The 14,697-nt window shown below is 36.6% G+C and overlaps 2 protein-coding genes and 1 long non-coding RNA gene across 4 annotated transcripts; 1 reads left to right on the top strand and 2 right to left on the bottom strand.

Moving 5' to 3' along the window:
• The first annotated feature begins 434 nt into the window (after positions 1-434).
• LOC113667172 (uncharacterized) lies at positions 435-3,613 on the top strand. The gene is made up of 2 exons (XR_003445862.2): positions 435-890; positions 2,570-3,613. It is a non-coding gene; the product is annotated as an uncharacterized LOC113667172 (long non-coding RNA).
• Positions 3,614-3,997: 384 nt separating this feature from the next.
• On the bottom strand, positions 3,998-9,434 carry LOC113667171 (protein phosphatase 1A). 2 transcript variants are annotated; one of them, XM_027182962.2, is made up of 6 exons: positions 8,455-9,434; positions 7,655-7,732; positions 7,305-7,344; positions 6,719-6,824; positions 6,355-6,409; positions 3,998-4,923 (listed from the first exon to the last, which is right to left on the bottom strand). In XM_027182962.2, the coding sequence occupies exons 1-6, from the start codon at positions 9,298-9,300 to the stop codon at positions 4,915-4,917; spliced, it is 1,134 nt and encodes a 377-aa protein (XP_027038763.2). In that variant the 5' UTR covers positions 9,301-9,434; the 3' UTR covers positions 3,998-4,914. The 2 variants fall into 2 exon arrangements, with proteins under 2 accessions (XP_027038763.2, XP_089068629.1); XM_089212503.1 differs by having other exon boundaries at positions 3,998-6,409; positions 8,455-9,429.
• Positions 9,435-10,144: 710 nt separating this feature from the next.
• On the bottom strand, positions 10,145-14,073 carry LOC113667246 (proteasome subunit alpha type-6). The gene is made up of 7 exons (XM_027183056.2): positions 13,932-14,073; positions 13,763-13,857; positions 12,925-13,006; positions 12,155-12,310; positions 11,513-11,691; positions 11,051-11,145; positions 10,145-10,333 (listed from the first exon to the last, which is right to left on the bottom strand). The coding sequence occupies exons 1-7, from the start codon at positions 14,005-14,007 to the stop codon at positions 10,276-10,278; spliced, it is 741 nt and encodes a 246-aa protein (XP_027038857.1). The 5' UTR covers positions 14,008-14,073; the 3' UTR covers positions 10,145-10,275.
• Between the last annotated feature and the right edge of the window lie 624 nt (positions 14,074-14,697).

The following is a 14,697-nucleotide window of genomic DNA, read 5'->3' as shown; positions in this document are numbered from 1 at the left end:
GAACTGCACTCAATAGGCGTCTTCTCATAACGTGCGAAATCTTGTGTTTTACGTTAATCACCTTAATAAATTTTAAAACTATATATAAAAAAACCGGCTTCCAATTTTTTATCCATATTTTAAATTTATTATCATTATTTTTTTAAAATTCTTTTTCATGAACATTACTGAGTGTGCAAGATCTTCAAAATTTTTTTATAACGCATTGGTTGTTTAGACTACGCACGATCGATTTGCCATGAGACCGCCAAAAATAAAGCAGCTATTATTTGTATAGTACAGTACTCTTGCACCATTAGTCATGAATTCAGTTTATTATAACACTACAAGAACGAACCGCAATTAGTCTCGATAGTCTGTAGTCTACTTTTTGTTTACGTCAACAAGTAAACAGATCATTTGAGAATTTTCCTTTAATTTGCATCTTTCAATACATACAATACATGTGTTTGTCTCATATCATCTAGCAGGTGTTTTGAACTGCACCAGTGAAACTCACTTACGCGCTGAAATCTCGACCAATAATTTTGCGACAGGTTATAAACAAACCAGAACTCGCTTAAGTTTGACAGCAACGCGCGCGAGCTAAGAGACTATCGCCAGCATCGACTTTACATCGGCGTTTGTTTGCTGAAAGCCATCTCTTCAAGTGAAACTCTCCTTTAAGGAAGACAAAGAAGCCATTGAAAGCGGATTGGTAGAGTAAGAGCTTGGCTTAAGGTTTTTCTTTGCGTTTAATCGCTCCATTTCCTATCATTGCGATTCGCTTTGTGTTATTTTTATAACTGGATCGTGCTGTTAGTCTTATCTGGAGAGAGTATTCTGCGGTCTGTCTCTTTTTGAGTCTCCACACAGTCAAGACAACCATCTTAATTATCAACAGTCCTAAGGTCAGTTGGACATATGATTTTTTTTTCTGTAAACTTCATTTTTCATTTTCGCGACATCTCCAAACAACGCCAGGTGCTCGAGAAGCCAAAATTTTAAAGTGAAAAAACATAGCGCTATACGAGTTTGAATTGGCATTTAAAGTATCTTGGAATTTCGGTCAGTTAGTGCGCCAAAACCAAAAATTAAATTATTCTCATCTATCATCTGAGAGAGCGACCGCATAGAATAAGTTTAGCGTTTGAGAAGTAACGTTGTGAGAAGCTTGTTTTCATTATTGGTAACAGTTTTTTCCATTAAAGCTCCTGGTTTCACTCGGAGCGAGAATTTTCAGAGTTTGAGGAAAAACACGATATTCTACCTTGCCGGAGAATTTTTGATGACATGCTTGGATGCCGGTTGACAAACAAGTTCTGTTTATTCGCCATTATGAATTAACGCAGTTTTGTAGTTCCGTTTGTAAAACAGCTCTAAGTGAGTTCAAGGTTTAAATTTAGATCAGTGACTTCCTTACATTTCCCTCTACGGATTGAAGATTGACTAAAACTGTAATAAACCCTGGGACTATAGTTACAATTTTGTCGACCAAACGAAGTTGTATGGATAGTGGGTTCCAGTTGCGTTGCAAGAAACTAGAAACTAATAAATACCAAATGAGATGGATGCAGTTGATCAAATAAAGCGGTAAACCATAGCAAGACCGTGTACCCGAATCATTGAAAACTCGTGAAGAAGTTCGTCTAGGAAACGTCGTTAACAAAGAAAGAAAAACATGAAAAAGTTATTGAATGACCGGAGGTTGTTTCTTGATCGAAGACTATTTGTAACGCCCACCAGTGACATCCATGTCGATATTAGAATGATTTTTTTCTCATAAATATGTCTCGAAACATTGCCATCACAATAGTCTAAGAGTTTTTTCCGATCTTTTTTCAGTGTGTAAAGTTGAAAAATTCACCGCTTCAGGACTTTTCCCGTCTCTTAATACATTAATAGCATAAATACTTAAAATAGAATTGATACAATTTCATGCCTCAAAAATTGACTCAAAAATTTGGGTTCAAGACAAGGTTGATCGTAAACAAACTCCTATCATTGAAATCTATCATGACGTCACTGATGGTCTGCAATTGATAGATCGGCATACATTTACTTAAATTGCTGACAGCGTTAAGTTCTTCGGAAACAGATATATTTTCGCTTCTTCATTATATGTGGATTTTCTGGAGACATATTCAAAACTTTTCGGTACAACTAGCAACATGTCATACATGCCGTGTGAATCGCCGGTTTGACCACTATAAGTCAAATTGGGGTCTTCTGTTGATAAGGCGCATTTCGGTTGAGCGTCGACCGAACGGAAATAAAGAACTAAAACGGCCAATCGGAACAAAGGAAAATTTCTCAATGAGATTTCAAAACTTGCTGATGCGAGTTAATGTTGCGTCTGATTAGTTGAGAGAGTAGCGCGCGACTTCTCATTAAAATCTATTACACCGCGTGGTGAAACAAAACAAATCATATCCTGTATTACTCCGCTCGTCCGAACTTAGTATAGCCCTATCGGCTAGGGAAAATATTTGGATCGGAGACTTGAAAAAACTCCTTGTGTAGAGGAATTTTCTCATGCAAGAAAATATTTTGTTGAAAAGAGTCCATTAACGATACCATGTATATTCAGTTTTCAGCTGAACGGATGCTGGTGGAGGCCTGGGGCTGGGGCTATTTGCCATGCTTATTGGCTGTGTTGGTGTTATGTAGCGTGACCCTGACTTGGGACGCCCCTCTTTTTGCCCCATATCGTGAACATTATGTGTCTAAGACGCATTATCATGGAGTTGATGTCTTCACAGAGGCCCTCCATTCGCCTGTGGGGCCTGAACAGTTCATGGAGCATTTTTATGTGTGCTACGGAAGAGATGGACGGAAAACGTACTTTAAAAAACAGGACCAAAATTATTTCTCTAACCGAAGGTACTGGGTGATTAGTTCTTCCGGTAAATTTGTGGCTTCTATGCGAACCTGTTGATGTAGAGGACACATACTGTATGATAGGAGTTACATAACCTTCAAGAAATCTCTTCGTAGACGTATGAACAAATGCTTAAGATAACACCTATCACAAATACTAAAAAAAATACTCGTTCGCATCCAGATCACCTTGCGAGTGATGAATTAGTTGTCATTGCAGGTTCGGTAGGTTAGCGTCAAACTCATTTATGGGGCTAATATTTTGTTGCACTTAACTGTAACGTGCAAATATAGCTTAAAAGCAAGGACCAAAAACACCACCTACAGAACGTTGTCACTCAAATAGTGAGCAGCTACGCAACTTTATTAGAACACTTTATTTAGGACAACAAAATGGCTGCTGTGACGTCGCATGAACACAAACGCCAACAGCTTAAAGATGGACATTCACACAGGATTACACAGGAATCTGAAGAAAGCAGACATCTTCTGTGGAGAGTCTGGCTTAAGTTGCAGTAGGAAGATGGGGTTATAAATTATTTTATGAAGTTATGATCAAACAAATCTGATCTTATATCCGCGGCGAGTATTGTTGTAGTATGGGGTACATATGAAAATGATTCTGATTGGTCTAAGTCTGCAAGATAATGAATAAGACATAACAAAAAAAAAGACATTTAAAAAAAAGGTGAATGTGTGTAATAACTTTTCTCCGACTTGGTGAAGTACTAAATACAAAATAACAACGTCAAAATTTCAAAGTCATCCTCACATTTAAGGGCTCTTATGAAGACTTTCCAATAAAGACTTTCCCTCAAAACATTCCCCTCAGGTTGTAAAAAATCTCAGTCACAGTCAAAGACAATGATCCTTACAGAACAACAAACACCAGAACAATCAGAATACTCATTCCTGAGGAATATAATTAATGCCACTATCAAGAACGTATTTTATACTAAAGATTAATTGTGGCAAAGTCATATGAAGGCTACATATGTCTGGTGCACTGTACACTAGATATCAATCATGAATGTGATTTCTGTTCCGAGACCAGCCACAGAACCCAGCATGAAGACTTTGCTAAACTTAGTGATGGGATTAAGTAAACACTTGGAATGCACAGGACACTTATACAGAATGAACCTTACAATGGTATCAAGTTTAATAAGGGCTTCTGATTGCAGATGAAGAAACATTATGGAAGAGAGAGAGTCATTAATTGTACACAACTACACTTTTGAAGTACCTGTACTCTTAACTGTTACTTAATCCTCTAATTCATTATTACTGTTCACAGCTCTCCTTTGATTTACTTATTTGAGTTGGTGTGGTATACAATTTGTTTATTATGGATCACATATTATAGGATTGGCAAGACAGTAACACTGAATTTCTATTTCCAGAACTACAGAGAACTTGAAAAACACACTTGACTGAACCATTTTTACTCCCAAAAACAGGAAACATGCAACTTGTTCTTTGAAGTTATAATACTAATACGTCATCAATACAATATCCAGCAAACAGGTGAAGAAAATTTACAGAAGTAACATCAAATTTCCCTTTTACCATACAATTGAGTAGCACCTACAGCCAGATCTGTCTATCAGATCTGTGGTGTAAAAGGGTTAATGAAGAAAAAACGGGCTTTCATGTAAAACAGAAATACAATTTTTAGCCAAGATGCATAACCCAATCATGAATCAAGTAACCTTTTAATTCTTTCCAAATGTTGACATGACAAGAATAAAATCAAAGTAGTAAACAACCAGAGCAACACATTACAATACTACTCTCCCACACAATAAACATTTTTGTTTAGTAAGGAGAATATAATTATGCTTCCATGCAAGGATATATGTTATGGCATCACTCACTGGTTGCTTTAATTTGGTACACTAATCAAATCTATATTCTCAAAAAGTTATATAAACACACGATGTTGAATCTATCTAAAACCACACCAAGGTCTATTTAACAATTTGTAACCAAACATATTACAAGTTAAGGTAAACACTTCTGGAACACTGTCTTCAGCCAGGCTTTTAAGGTCCATCACTCTGCCTATAATAACACAGTCAATGTTAAAAAAAAAACTTAATCATCACTATAGAAACAGCTTAACCCTTTGACTCCAAAGAGTGACTCACATCTAATTTCTCATTACATTATTAACCCTGAATCAAACACCAAGGTCATGAGAATAATGAAAATAATCACCAACTAAAGTAGCACTTGATTGTTCTACAAATTCTCCCTGTAAGCACCTTAGGAAATGTACAGAGAACAGTACGGAGAATATGCATCCTGATGTTTGGGTAAAAAGGGTTAAAGGAGAAGCACAATCCAAACAACATACAGTTTTCTCCATGTCATTCGAAAGCATAAGGACAAATTTACTTTTATTTGTGCTTTGGTATTCAAACAAGTAAGCTATCTGTTTGAAATTGTCTTTAAACGAGTTAACATTCGGGAAAACACACCCACATTTTGAAAACAGCTCAGTAGCTTAACCATACACACAAAACTTCAACATACGAGTCAGAAACAGTTACTGCTCTAGATATATTACTGAACACTAGAGTAAAGGAATGCCTCTTTATGCGGCTTATTATCGTTCCAGAAAAACTATCAAAAGGTGAAAAAGAAGAGAGAGAATTTTTTTTACATCATAGATATGCTGCCACAGTTCTGAACAAGAAGGAAAAGCTGTGTCCCTGTCAAATTTTTAAAACATTTGAAGACAACTTGTAAAAGGTTGGCTAGTAGCCATTGTTCAGCACCTCAATACTTGTTTGATGTCATAATTTTTTTACCGCTTTTGGATGGAGGCATGGGGATAAATATTATGTGGTTTCAAACAGGGAGCATACTTCTCCATATGTTCTACTACACATGAGAGGGTGTCATGACAAGGGAAATAACACTATGCTCTATAACAATCAGAAAAAATTTGTTGGGCCTGGCACCACAGTGAAAGCACCTGCCAGGAATATTAAAAGTACAGAGAAAATAAACATAAGCCTGGTTCAAATTACCACGTTACAACCCTGTTTCGGTTAAACCAAATAATTGATTTAAAAATCAAAATCAGTGTGTTCTGCTCCTCAAATTGTAGCATTCAAGTTTAATCAGTATGAGAGTATGTTTTTGGCCCTGTTTAAAGTTAATAAATGAGACCAGGAATATATCAAACCTGGACAACTGTGATCTCTGTATAGTACAAAGCACAGGCATCTGAGGTCAGGCAACAAGGAGTCAGGAATTGATTAGCTTTGTTGAAACCAGTGGTGTTTAATTTTTGTATAAGATAAATTAAGAAACATTTGCACATGTTTGTCGGCTGATTTGTTTATTTATATCCACCAGTTTTGTGTTCTTCTTCACAGCATAATTTAATCAACTGGAGGGTATCAGGTTCAGCATTTGAAAAGTTAGACAGTTTAAATTGGCTTAAGCCATAAATATAGAAAAGTGAGATTGGATGTTTTTCACCTCATTTTCCTGTTTGGCTGACAGTTTTTCCAATGTCTTCTGAACAAAAATCTGCCTGTAAAATGGAAGTCAAAACAAAAACTTTATAGTAAGCCAAAAACCTGGGATATGGGCTAAGGTTTTGTTGGGTTCTATCTCAATATGACTTGAAACTAATGGGGAAAAATATAATAGAAAAATCTCATTGCAAAGCTAAAAAAATAAATAAAAAATTTACACTAATCCTGGGTTACGTTAATCATGTTTAGAACAACCCAACCCTAAGTGGAAATAAATGCAAGACAAATACAGAGAGTATTACTTGTAAAAATTGTTATGTACTGGAAGTTAATTATACTGAGGGCATCACCATGGTAATACTTACTTAGCCTGGAGTCCTCCCCCAGGGGGCAAGGAAGGAATGTCCTCACTGGATAATAAATGCATGGCGTAATACAAATCAACCCCACCAGGGTTTTCTTGGAGTATCACTAAAGTGGAAGAACAAATAAAAATGTACTTTGAGCTTACTACAGAAAAACTTTAGAGTCAATTTTTTAGACAACAAATAAATCAACAACAGGAACTTTTGTATCCTCCCTTTTAACAAAAGTTTGTTTGCTGGATCATTTTTAAAAAATTTGAATGAAGGTAGTTCTCTTGTTGGTGGCTGAAAAGATGACATAGTAATGTTCTCAATTAACTTGAGAACATTGTAAATCAACTTTTGTCAAGAAACCACTCTACATCTGAAGCTTAGTGCACACAATTAACCAGGAAAAACCTAAACCGCCAAAAGCCATATGACCTCACTACTGATCAACCCTTTAAGAAACTTTCAGTGGCTACACCTCACAGGAAATGAGGGATGGTGAAGAATGTGGTTTCTCATGTAAATTTTATCAACACTTACAGAGCAAAGTTATATTTTTTGACATGCACAGTACTTTCTACTGTTAAACTGGACCTACCTTCTATTCTTTTCTCTATGTCAGCATGAAGGGCTGCTTCCTAAAAATAAATAAACAAAAGAGAAAAGTCCCAAAGAGATATATTATGTTGTGATGTTAAGTCCTAGATAAAAAAAATGTTATACTTTTTAAATTCAAACCTCAAAAATATCAGGAAACATGGCAGAATGACCCTCACTATCCTTATTACAATTAAGATTTTCAAACATGACTGTAAGATTGTCACCTTTCTAGCAAATAGTGCCAGAACACAATTCTTTGTCTTTTCCCTAATTCAAAAGTGGTGCAATTTAATTGTTGTCAGGTTCATAAAGTCAACAATACAAATAACCTGTACTAACATGAAGTACCTGTTTAATGGCATCCTCAGAAACTCGAGGTGCTCCAGGGAAAGTGACCAAAATCACACTCATGTTATCACGACTTCCCTGTGAAATTAAGTGAAAGTGAAAATGAGCTACACCAAGGAACCTCAAATTCTAATACACTGCGGAAAAACATGTAAAATAAATGACTCTAAAGGTGCCAGTCAGTTTGGAAATGATATGGATTATCAATAAGCCAAAAAAAAAAAACCACCAAAGGAACACATGGAAACATTTTAACAGTAAACATCAAGACAATTATTTGCGAAAAGACGTGCTTAGAGGTCTGGTATTTAAGGGTAGAGTCACTCGTTATTTATCTGAAGCCATAGAGTTTCCGGGAATGTCTTAACGAGTTGTGAACGACGCAAAACTTCAAAAAATTATGCTTCAAATACATCAAAGATAACTTTACTAAATTTTTGTTGTCTCTACGAAAATATTAGGTAATTATGCCTCCGTAAAATCTTCTGTACAATCCACATGAAAAATACATGGTAGGATTTGTAACAATACGATCCGTACTATGCAGCTGGCTTTTAAAATATTCTAGTTTAAAAAGCTCAAAACAGCTGAGAAAGCTCACTTGTTTATGAAACATTTCAGATCACTTCAATTAACAGACTGTCTGCAAGTTAATGCGACGGAGAACTTTCCTAACAAAGTTAAGGCTAACTGTTTTAACACAAACGCTTATTTGCCGTTACTACCTAACATTACGTGTACAACCACGTGAATCCGACGACAAAACTGATCAAAAACAACATAAAAACTGACAATCTCACCTTTGCTAGACAGGTGTCGAGGAGCTCGCTGCAAATTAGTTCTAAATCGTCAGAAAGAAGCATTCTTGAGCGAACGTAATCTCCTACTTCTTCGTTAGTCATCACATCCCAGATACCATCGCAGCCGACCACGATAAACTCATCCACATCATCTTGTCTTGAAATCACCGAAATCTCCGGCTCTGGCGAAACTAGTTGTTTATCCGCATCTAAAACTTTATCCATCTTGTACTCGAAATCTCCTAAAGCCCTAGAAACTGCCAAAGAGCCGTTTACCCTTTGGATCATAACACTACCCCCAGCCCTCTCAATGCGATTTTTCTCGTCTGGGTTGGATGGCTTGTGATCGACTGTATGGAAAGTCACTTTCTCGTTGCTACATAAAATAGCCCTAGAGTCTCCACAGTTGGCAAAGATAAATTGCTTAGGGGTAATCATGATTGTTACGGCTGTAGTACCACTTTTGTCATCCCCGTTTATCCAGGCTGGGCGTTCTCGCATCGTTTTGTCCAGCTCAAAAAATCCCTTCTTTATCCCGCTTTTAAGCTGCTCCAAGTCAGGCGAAGATGGCCCGTTTTTTAGTGCCGATTTAAAATCATCGCTCGATAAAACACATCCTAGGAGATTCTCTGCACAATAAAGACTCGCATTTGAGCCTGCATGGCCGTCAAAAATGCCAAAAAATGACCATTCTTGAAGCTCCGGGTTCAAGCCAGTGATATCAGTGTGAGCATCTTCCATTTCAATACGCCAGCCTTGCATAGACGCCAGCCCATAGCGAAGTCCATTTCCCGACGCAGACTTTGTCAGTTTTTCAGTCTTTGGTTTGTCTAGAAATGCACCCATCAAAACAATGTCCTTTCAGCCACATCTACCGCATCAAAATTGTGTTTTTAAGTTCAAACATACAAATCTCTAGGAAAGTGCTGGTTGCAACAGATTTTTAAGTTACTATTCCCAGGCCACCACTCGGATGCTTTGTAATTTGTCCCCAAGCCTACGCATGGGTAAAAATCTGAACATGTTGTGTAACAGTCATGTACTGTCACTCTTCTGATGACTACTACATCAGTCAAAATCCCACGAAGGGCTCAAAAGCGAAAATAAAACGGCCTCAAATCAACGGACTTGACCCTTTCTTTCAAACTGCACTCATGCAATGTGCATCACTTTGCAAACAATCACAGCCTGAGAAACAAAGACAAATCAGCTCACAATTTGTTGTGACTATAGCTGGTTTCAAATTCTCATATTCAGTACTACTAATTCAAGGCTAGTTCAAAGCTAACAAGGACAATTTAAACAATGTTTTTTTAAGTGATTTGATGAACAGACTTCTCAAGAAAGGCAAATTCTTGCATTAAATACAATTGTTGCCCAATATCAACAGCATCTCATATCACAAGTTCAAGTAAAATTACAATTTTTCAACAAAATTTATTTAGAAAGAGACAAATACAAAAGCTGTAGAGCTTGATTTAAAACCAGTCAAACTGTTTAAATGGAAACACAAAAGACTGTCACCCCAGCTTTGCAGATAGTCACCAGGAGTGAGTGCTCATGGTTATATGCTTAATATGATTCAATGTCAACAAACATGATGAAACAATTAGAACAATTAAGATACTCTTACTTCAGCTACAAAATAATGATGTGAGAGCTATCACTTTATTGACAAAAGGAAACAAAGTTAAGAATTCAATCATGTTTTATTTTGTGAGTGAAAGTAGCAAGTTATAACAGAGTTGAAAGTCTACAAGTAGCATTTGTAGGTTCTTTAGACAGTCAGTTCCTGTGTTGAGCAATGTTCCTAGTCAGCAGCTAATCTCGCTCAGCGATGGCCACCAAATGTACATCAATTTCTGCTTCTGTTAGGATCCTGTAAGACCAACAATGGAGCTATTAAACTCAGTAATATTCCCAATGTGTTTCAAAACACAAAGGTGTTGAGTGTTCAAGCCAGAAAAAAAATAGGAAACAGGAAAATATCACAAGGAGCCAATGACAACTCGAAGTAAAAATATATGTAACCAACTTCAAAGTGCAGGAAAATGAGTTATCAGGTCGCTTTTTGGTTTGGCTTTGTATTCACTTCGTAGAGAGAGTAGTGCAAGATTTTCCAAACCAATCGTCAATTGCACTAAGTCAAACTAAGCTTGAAAGCTGGATTAAATTCAATAATCAAGCGAGCTATTCTAAAAAAAAAAAAGACTCAAAAGTAATCTGAGATTCCTTTGGTGTTCCTTCACTGTACTTTATAATTGTTGTGGAGAACTTGCACCAAGTTTTCAACCAACCTGATCATCAAGTAAAACTGATTGTCACCTTTGTACCTTTCCTGCACTTCACGTATTCAACTTCTTGCTACTTTCAGTTCCTTGTTAAATTTCTCTTTGTTCTGAGGGGTCATAGTGATTACTTTGCTTTGTAGCAACAGAGTTTGCAGTTTTTTCTTTTCAGACATACAAAAATAAATATGGCTAAGCAGCAAAAAATGTTTGCAATTTTCTCTCAAAACCATGAGCCTGGCTGGATGATCAATTGAAACTCACTCAGTACAGGAAGATGCAATGAATTAATTCATGGGGACACTTACTTGAAGCGTGGATTATCAGTTGTCACAATGCCAACTTCTATCTCAGATGGCTTAAAGTCTGCAGATAACACAGATGACAGGCAGCTGATGGCAGTCTGTGGGTATGTAAATAAGATACATGTCATGGTTTTTAAGGACCTAAGCCACAGGTCTCCTTTGGAATTCCTGGTGATATTATCCAGGGCTCAAACCTCACTTGAAATAAAATTCTGGGTTCAAGATTCAATTTGCACAGGAGAGCATTTTTATTGGATACAGAAGAAGACACAGAGTACTTTTCTCATTAAGTGGAAAAAATATTTTAAGAAGAAAAGACTTTAGGAAAATAAACAAAAAGGCCTTGTATTAGTACAAAACTGTGCTTTTATATGTGTCCTAAGTCATGATCTGTCACTGGAAAATATTTGTGCAAATTTCTAGGTCAAATGAGGAAACTTTTTGCATAGACCACAAGATACTTGCCTCAATTGTTTCACTTTGTGTCCATGCATGTTTTTTCTTTATTTTCTTTTCCAGAAAGCTATTTGCTTCTGTTTGCTTTACACCAACACTACAACCTTTGAAACCACAGTAATATCCAGCAGGGTCTGTTTTGTACAACTGTGGACCTTTTTCATCATCTATACCAACCAAAATCATACCTGCAAAAATGAAACAATTATTTTCATCTACTTTCATAATTAATTCAGGGCTTAAGCCTAGGGGGCTCTACCCTACCACAGCTTGTTCCACTTCCTACCACATGAAGCTGCTGGGAGTATTGCTACTCCCCTGGGATAGGATGCCAGTCCATTTTAGGCTACCTCTCTCCCCCTTCCCCAAGCATTTTCACAATTCCCTGACAGTTTACTTGTATCCATTTAGACTCTTTAATGGAGAGAGGCACAGCGGGAATTAATGTCTTGCCCTAGAACAAACACAGTGACAAGACCAGGTCTAGAACCAGAACCTTTCAACCAAAAGGCAAGCCTGCTAAGCCTTTGGCCACATTGTCTCGGCCCACAAAAAAAACCCAAAAACAAAAACAAAAAAACAAAACAAAACAAAGCAAAACAGAAAAAACTGTTGGGAATTAGCTTAATTAATCAACTATTTCTCACTTACTGCATCCAAGTGGTCTCATCTCAGCGTTTTGAGTGTACACCTGTGAAATGTCAGCAATTCTCTTACACAGCATGTCTACAGGAATTTCATACCCGTATTTATATTTCCAGTTGGCTGCTTCATATCTAGCTCTCTGAACCTGGGAACGTGCATCCGCTACAAACAAAATAAGTGTAATACAGTAACGAATTAATAACAGGGAATTAAAAGTAGCCAAAGGATAATTGTCAGATTGCCAGACCCATTATAAGCTTAAGATCCAAGTAGATTACTCCCATCTTGTGGTCACATTATCAACTTGGTGTCCTTATAAATTGTGGTTTATGAATATACCTTCTATAATCAATCATTGCATAACAGGTGCTTAAGAACACAGGAACTTGGGACTTTTTAACAGACTACATGTGAAGAGCTATAACCCATAATCACTTTTAGTTCTAGACTGACCAATAAGGATGACTTCATCAACCAAGAGAATCTTGGTGCATTGTGGAAGTTTAAGTGTATCTTGAGATGTACGTGTATAAAGTATTACAGGGTTTTCTTAACAATTGTATTGACAGAAAAATGATGAAAAGTGACAGGAAAAATTCTCTTCTTTATGTCTCCAAAAAAGATAGCTCAAGCCATTAAGATTTCACCAGAGAAGTGGAAATATAGTTAAGTGAAAATTCTTCAATCTCTCATGCAAAATACAGAAAAACCTGGACAGTATGGTGTCAGGGTTCCTGAGAACAGAGAGATATTCGAGTCCAAAGTAATAAAAGTACCTATCAGGCCAGTCATAACACATCCTATTCTCTCTGATAACTCAAACATGTGAGTTACAGTAGAGGCATCCAGTAGTTTGTCCTGTAAAACAAAATAACAAGAAAGCAAGAATTAATTCAGGGTTTACAACAACCAACAAACATACTTTCATAATCATATATGTCAACAAGTTAAATTTGCAGTTTTACCTCTACATGAAGCCTTTAAAATACAAATAACAATGTTCAAGCAAGGTGCTAAGTTGAAAAATTAAGTATGAAACCTTGCAAACAAAACCATTACATGTAGAATAATGGACTTACAGAAAGACACTTTAAAAAATAGAGGAGGTATGCTGTCTTAGAAACACAGACTCAAAACTTTAGCTCTAGACTTTCCATTACCCAATGCAGTGAGCCTATGGTTAAAATTTAATACTAGATCAAGTCTATTTAACCTGCATGTGGTTGTTGGATACCCCTAACAGAATAAGCGAGGTTACCAAGTCAAAATTGTCATTGGAAGTTCAGTAGGTCCATCTAAAAAACTTTACAATCTAGATGTAGAGATAACTTCTTACAAAAAAGGAATAAAATTTATTCTGAAATAAATAAATCAAGTTCGAAAAACTAGTCACGGAAAATAACTAACAATTTTTAACAGGGAAACAAACTAAACATTTTAGAGCGACCATAAATCCTCTATCTCGATCAAACGATTTCGAAGCCGAAATGAAAGTTTATAATTCCACGGCTTGTAAAATTAAAATCGGTGAAATCAACCTGAATGACAGTAACAGCACAACGTTTCTTTTATTCAGACAATAGTGTGGATAGTAAGTAAGGAAAAAGAACTCACCGGGACTTTCTTTTGAGTCACAACTACTGCTGAGTCAGCCCCACGAAGACCAATAGATGTTAATCCGCCTTGATTTATTGCTTTGAAAGCATATTCTGTGCGTGGAAAGCACCAAAAAAATCGTTATTTGAACACTTTAGCAATCATTATTTGGAAGCAATTAACTCACCAACTTGATACAACCGTCCTTCCGGCGAAAAAATTGTTATGTGTCGGTCAAAGCCAGCGCTGGTACCACGCGACATCTTGAATTTTTGTCCACTGGCATGACCGTGTGAAGACTGGGGCTGATGACTCAGTGCTCCATCTCGACTAACTCTTCACCTTGTACAGATAGGGACATAAGATATTATATTAGGGATTGAGATTCTAAATTGAATTTACTAGTAAGTATAAAAACTCTTGCAAGCATGGTAAAAGAAATACTCAGTAACGATTTCAATTCAAATTATCAAAGAAATGGCTGTCTGAAATTGGAAATATGTACAATAAAGCATATACCCCAAGCCACTCAATAGCCAATGCCAGAATCTGGGTACGGTGTGTGCTAATAAACTACTGGTCTCTGCTCACTGGCCTTTATCGCTTGTCTTCACTAATGGAAGGCCTAGAACAGGGTTTCCATTTAAATATCTGGGTTAGATTTTCTCGCTTTAAACTGGCGAAATAAAACTTTCAAAATTATTAAAGGGTGCAATTTTGTTAAGGTTTGAGCAGTTTGTCGTGCGCCCCAAAATAAAATCGTTTTCATTGTGCGGGATTCACAGCGTAAGTCAAATGTTCTATTTTTTTAAATTTCTTCCAATTTTTTCAGTTTTTTGCTAAGTTTTGTTGGTCTGTCGTCTTTGGCAAATTTAGATAGAACAGAACTTTTGGAAGAGGTTTAGCATGCATTCAGTAAGGCAGGCTAACATTTTTAATTATGGTAAAGAACT

The sequence above is a fragment of the Pocillopora damicornis genome, chromosome 7 (assembly GCF_964200805.1).
Source record: "Pocillopora damicornis chromosome 7, jaPocDami1.2, whole genome shotgun sequence".
Taxonomy (NCBI): Eukaryota; Metazoa; Cnidaria; class Anthozoa; order Scleractinia; family Pocilloporidae; genus Pocillopora; species Pocillopora damicornis.
This window is presented reverse-complemented; position numbering and strand designations above follow the sequence as displayed.

What these genes read in the sequence shown, in the direction of transcription:
- LOC113667171 (XM_089212503.1), bottom strand. Translation starts at nt 9,300, where the DNA reads ATGGGTGCATTTCTAGACAAACCAAAGACTGAAAAACTGACAAAGTCT. An exon ending in TCGACACCTGTCTAGCAAAG is followed by an intron (nt 7,733 to 8,454) that starts GTGAGATTGTCA and finishes TTAATTTCACAG; the next exon opens with GGAAGTCGTGATAACATGAG. An exon ending in CTGAGGATGCCATTAAACAG is followed by an intron (nt 7,345 to 7,654) that starts GTACTTCATGTT and finishes ATTTATTTTTAG; the next exon opens with GAAGCAGCCCTTCATGCTGA.
- LOC113667246 (XM_027183056.2), bottom strand. Translation starts at nt 14,007, where the DNA reads ATGTCGCGTGGTACCAGCGCTGGCTTTGACCGACACATAACAATTTTT. An exon ending in TGTTATGACTGGCCTGATAG is followed by an intron (nt 12,311 to 12,924) that starts GTACTTTTATTA and finishes TTTTGTTTGTAG; the next exon opens with CGGATGCACGTTCCCAGGTT. An exon ending in GATGAGACCACTTGGATGCA is followed by an intron (nt 11,692 to 12,154) that starts GTAAGTGAGAAA and finishes TCATTTTTGCAG; the next exon opens with GTATGATTTTGGTTGGTATA.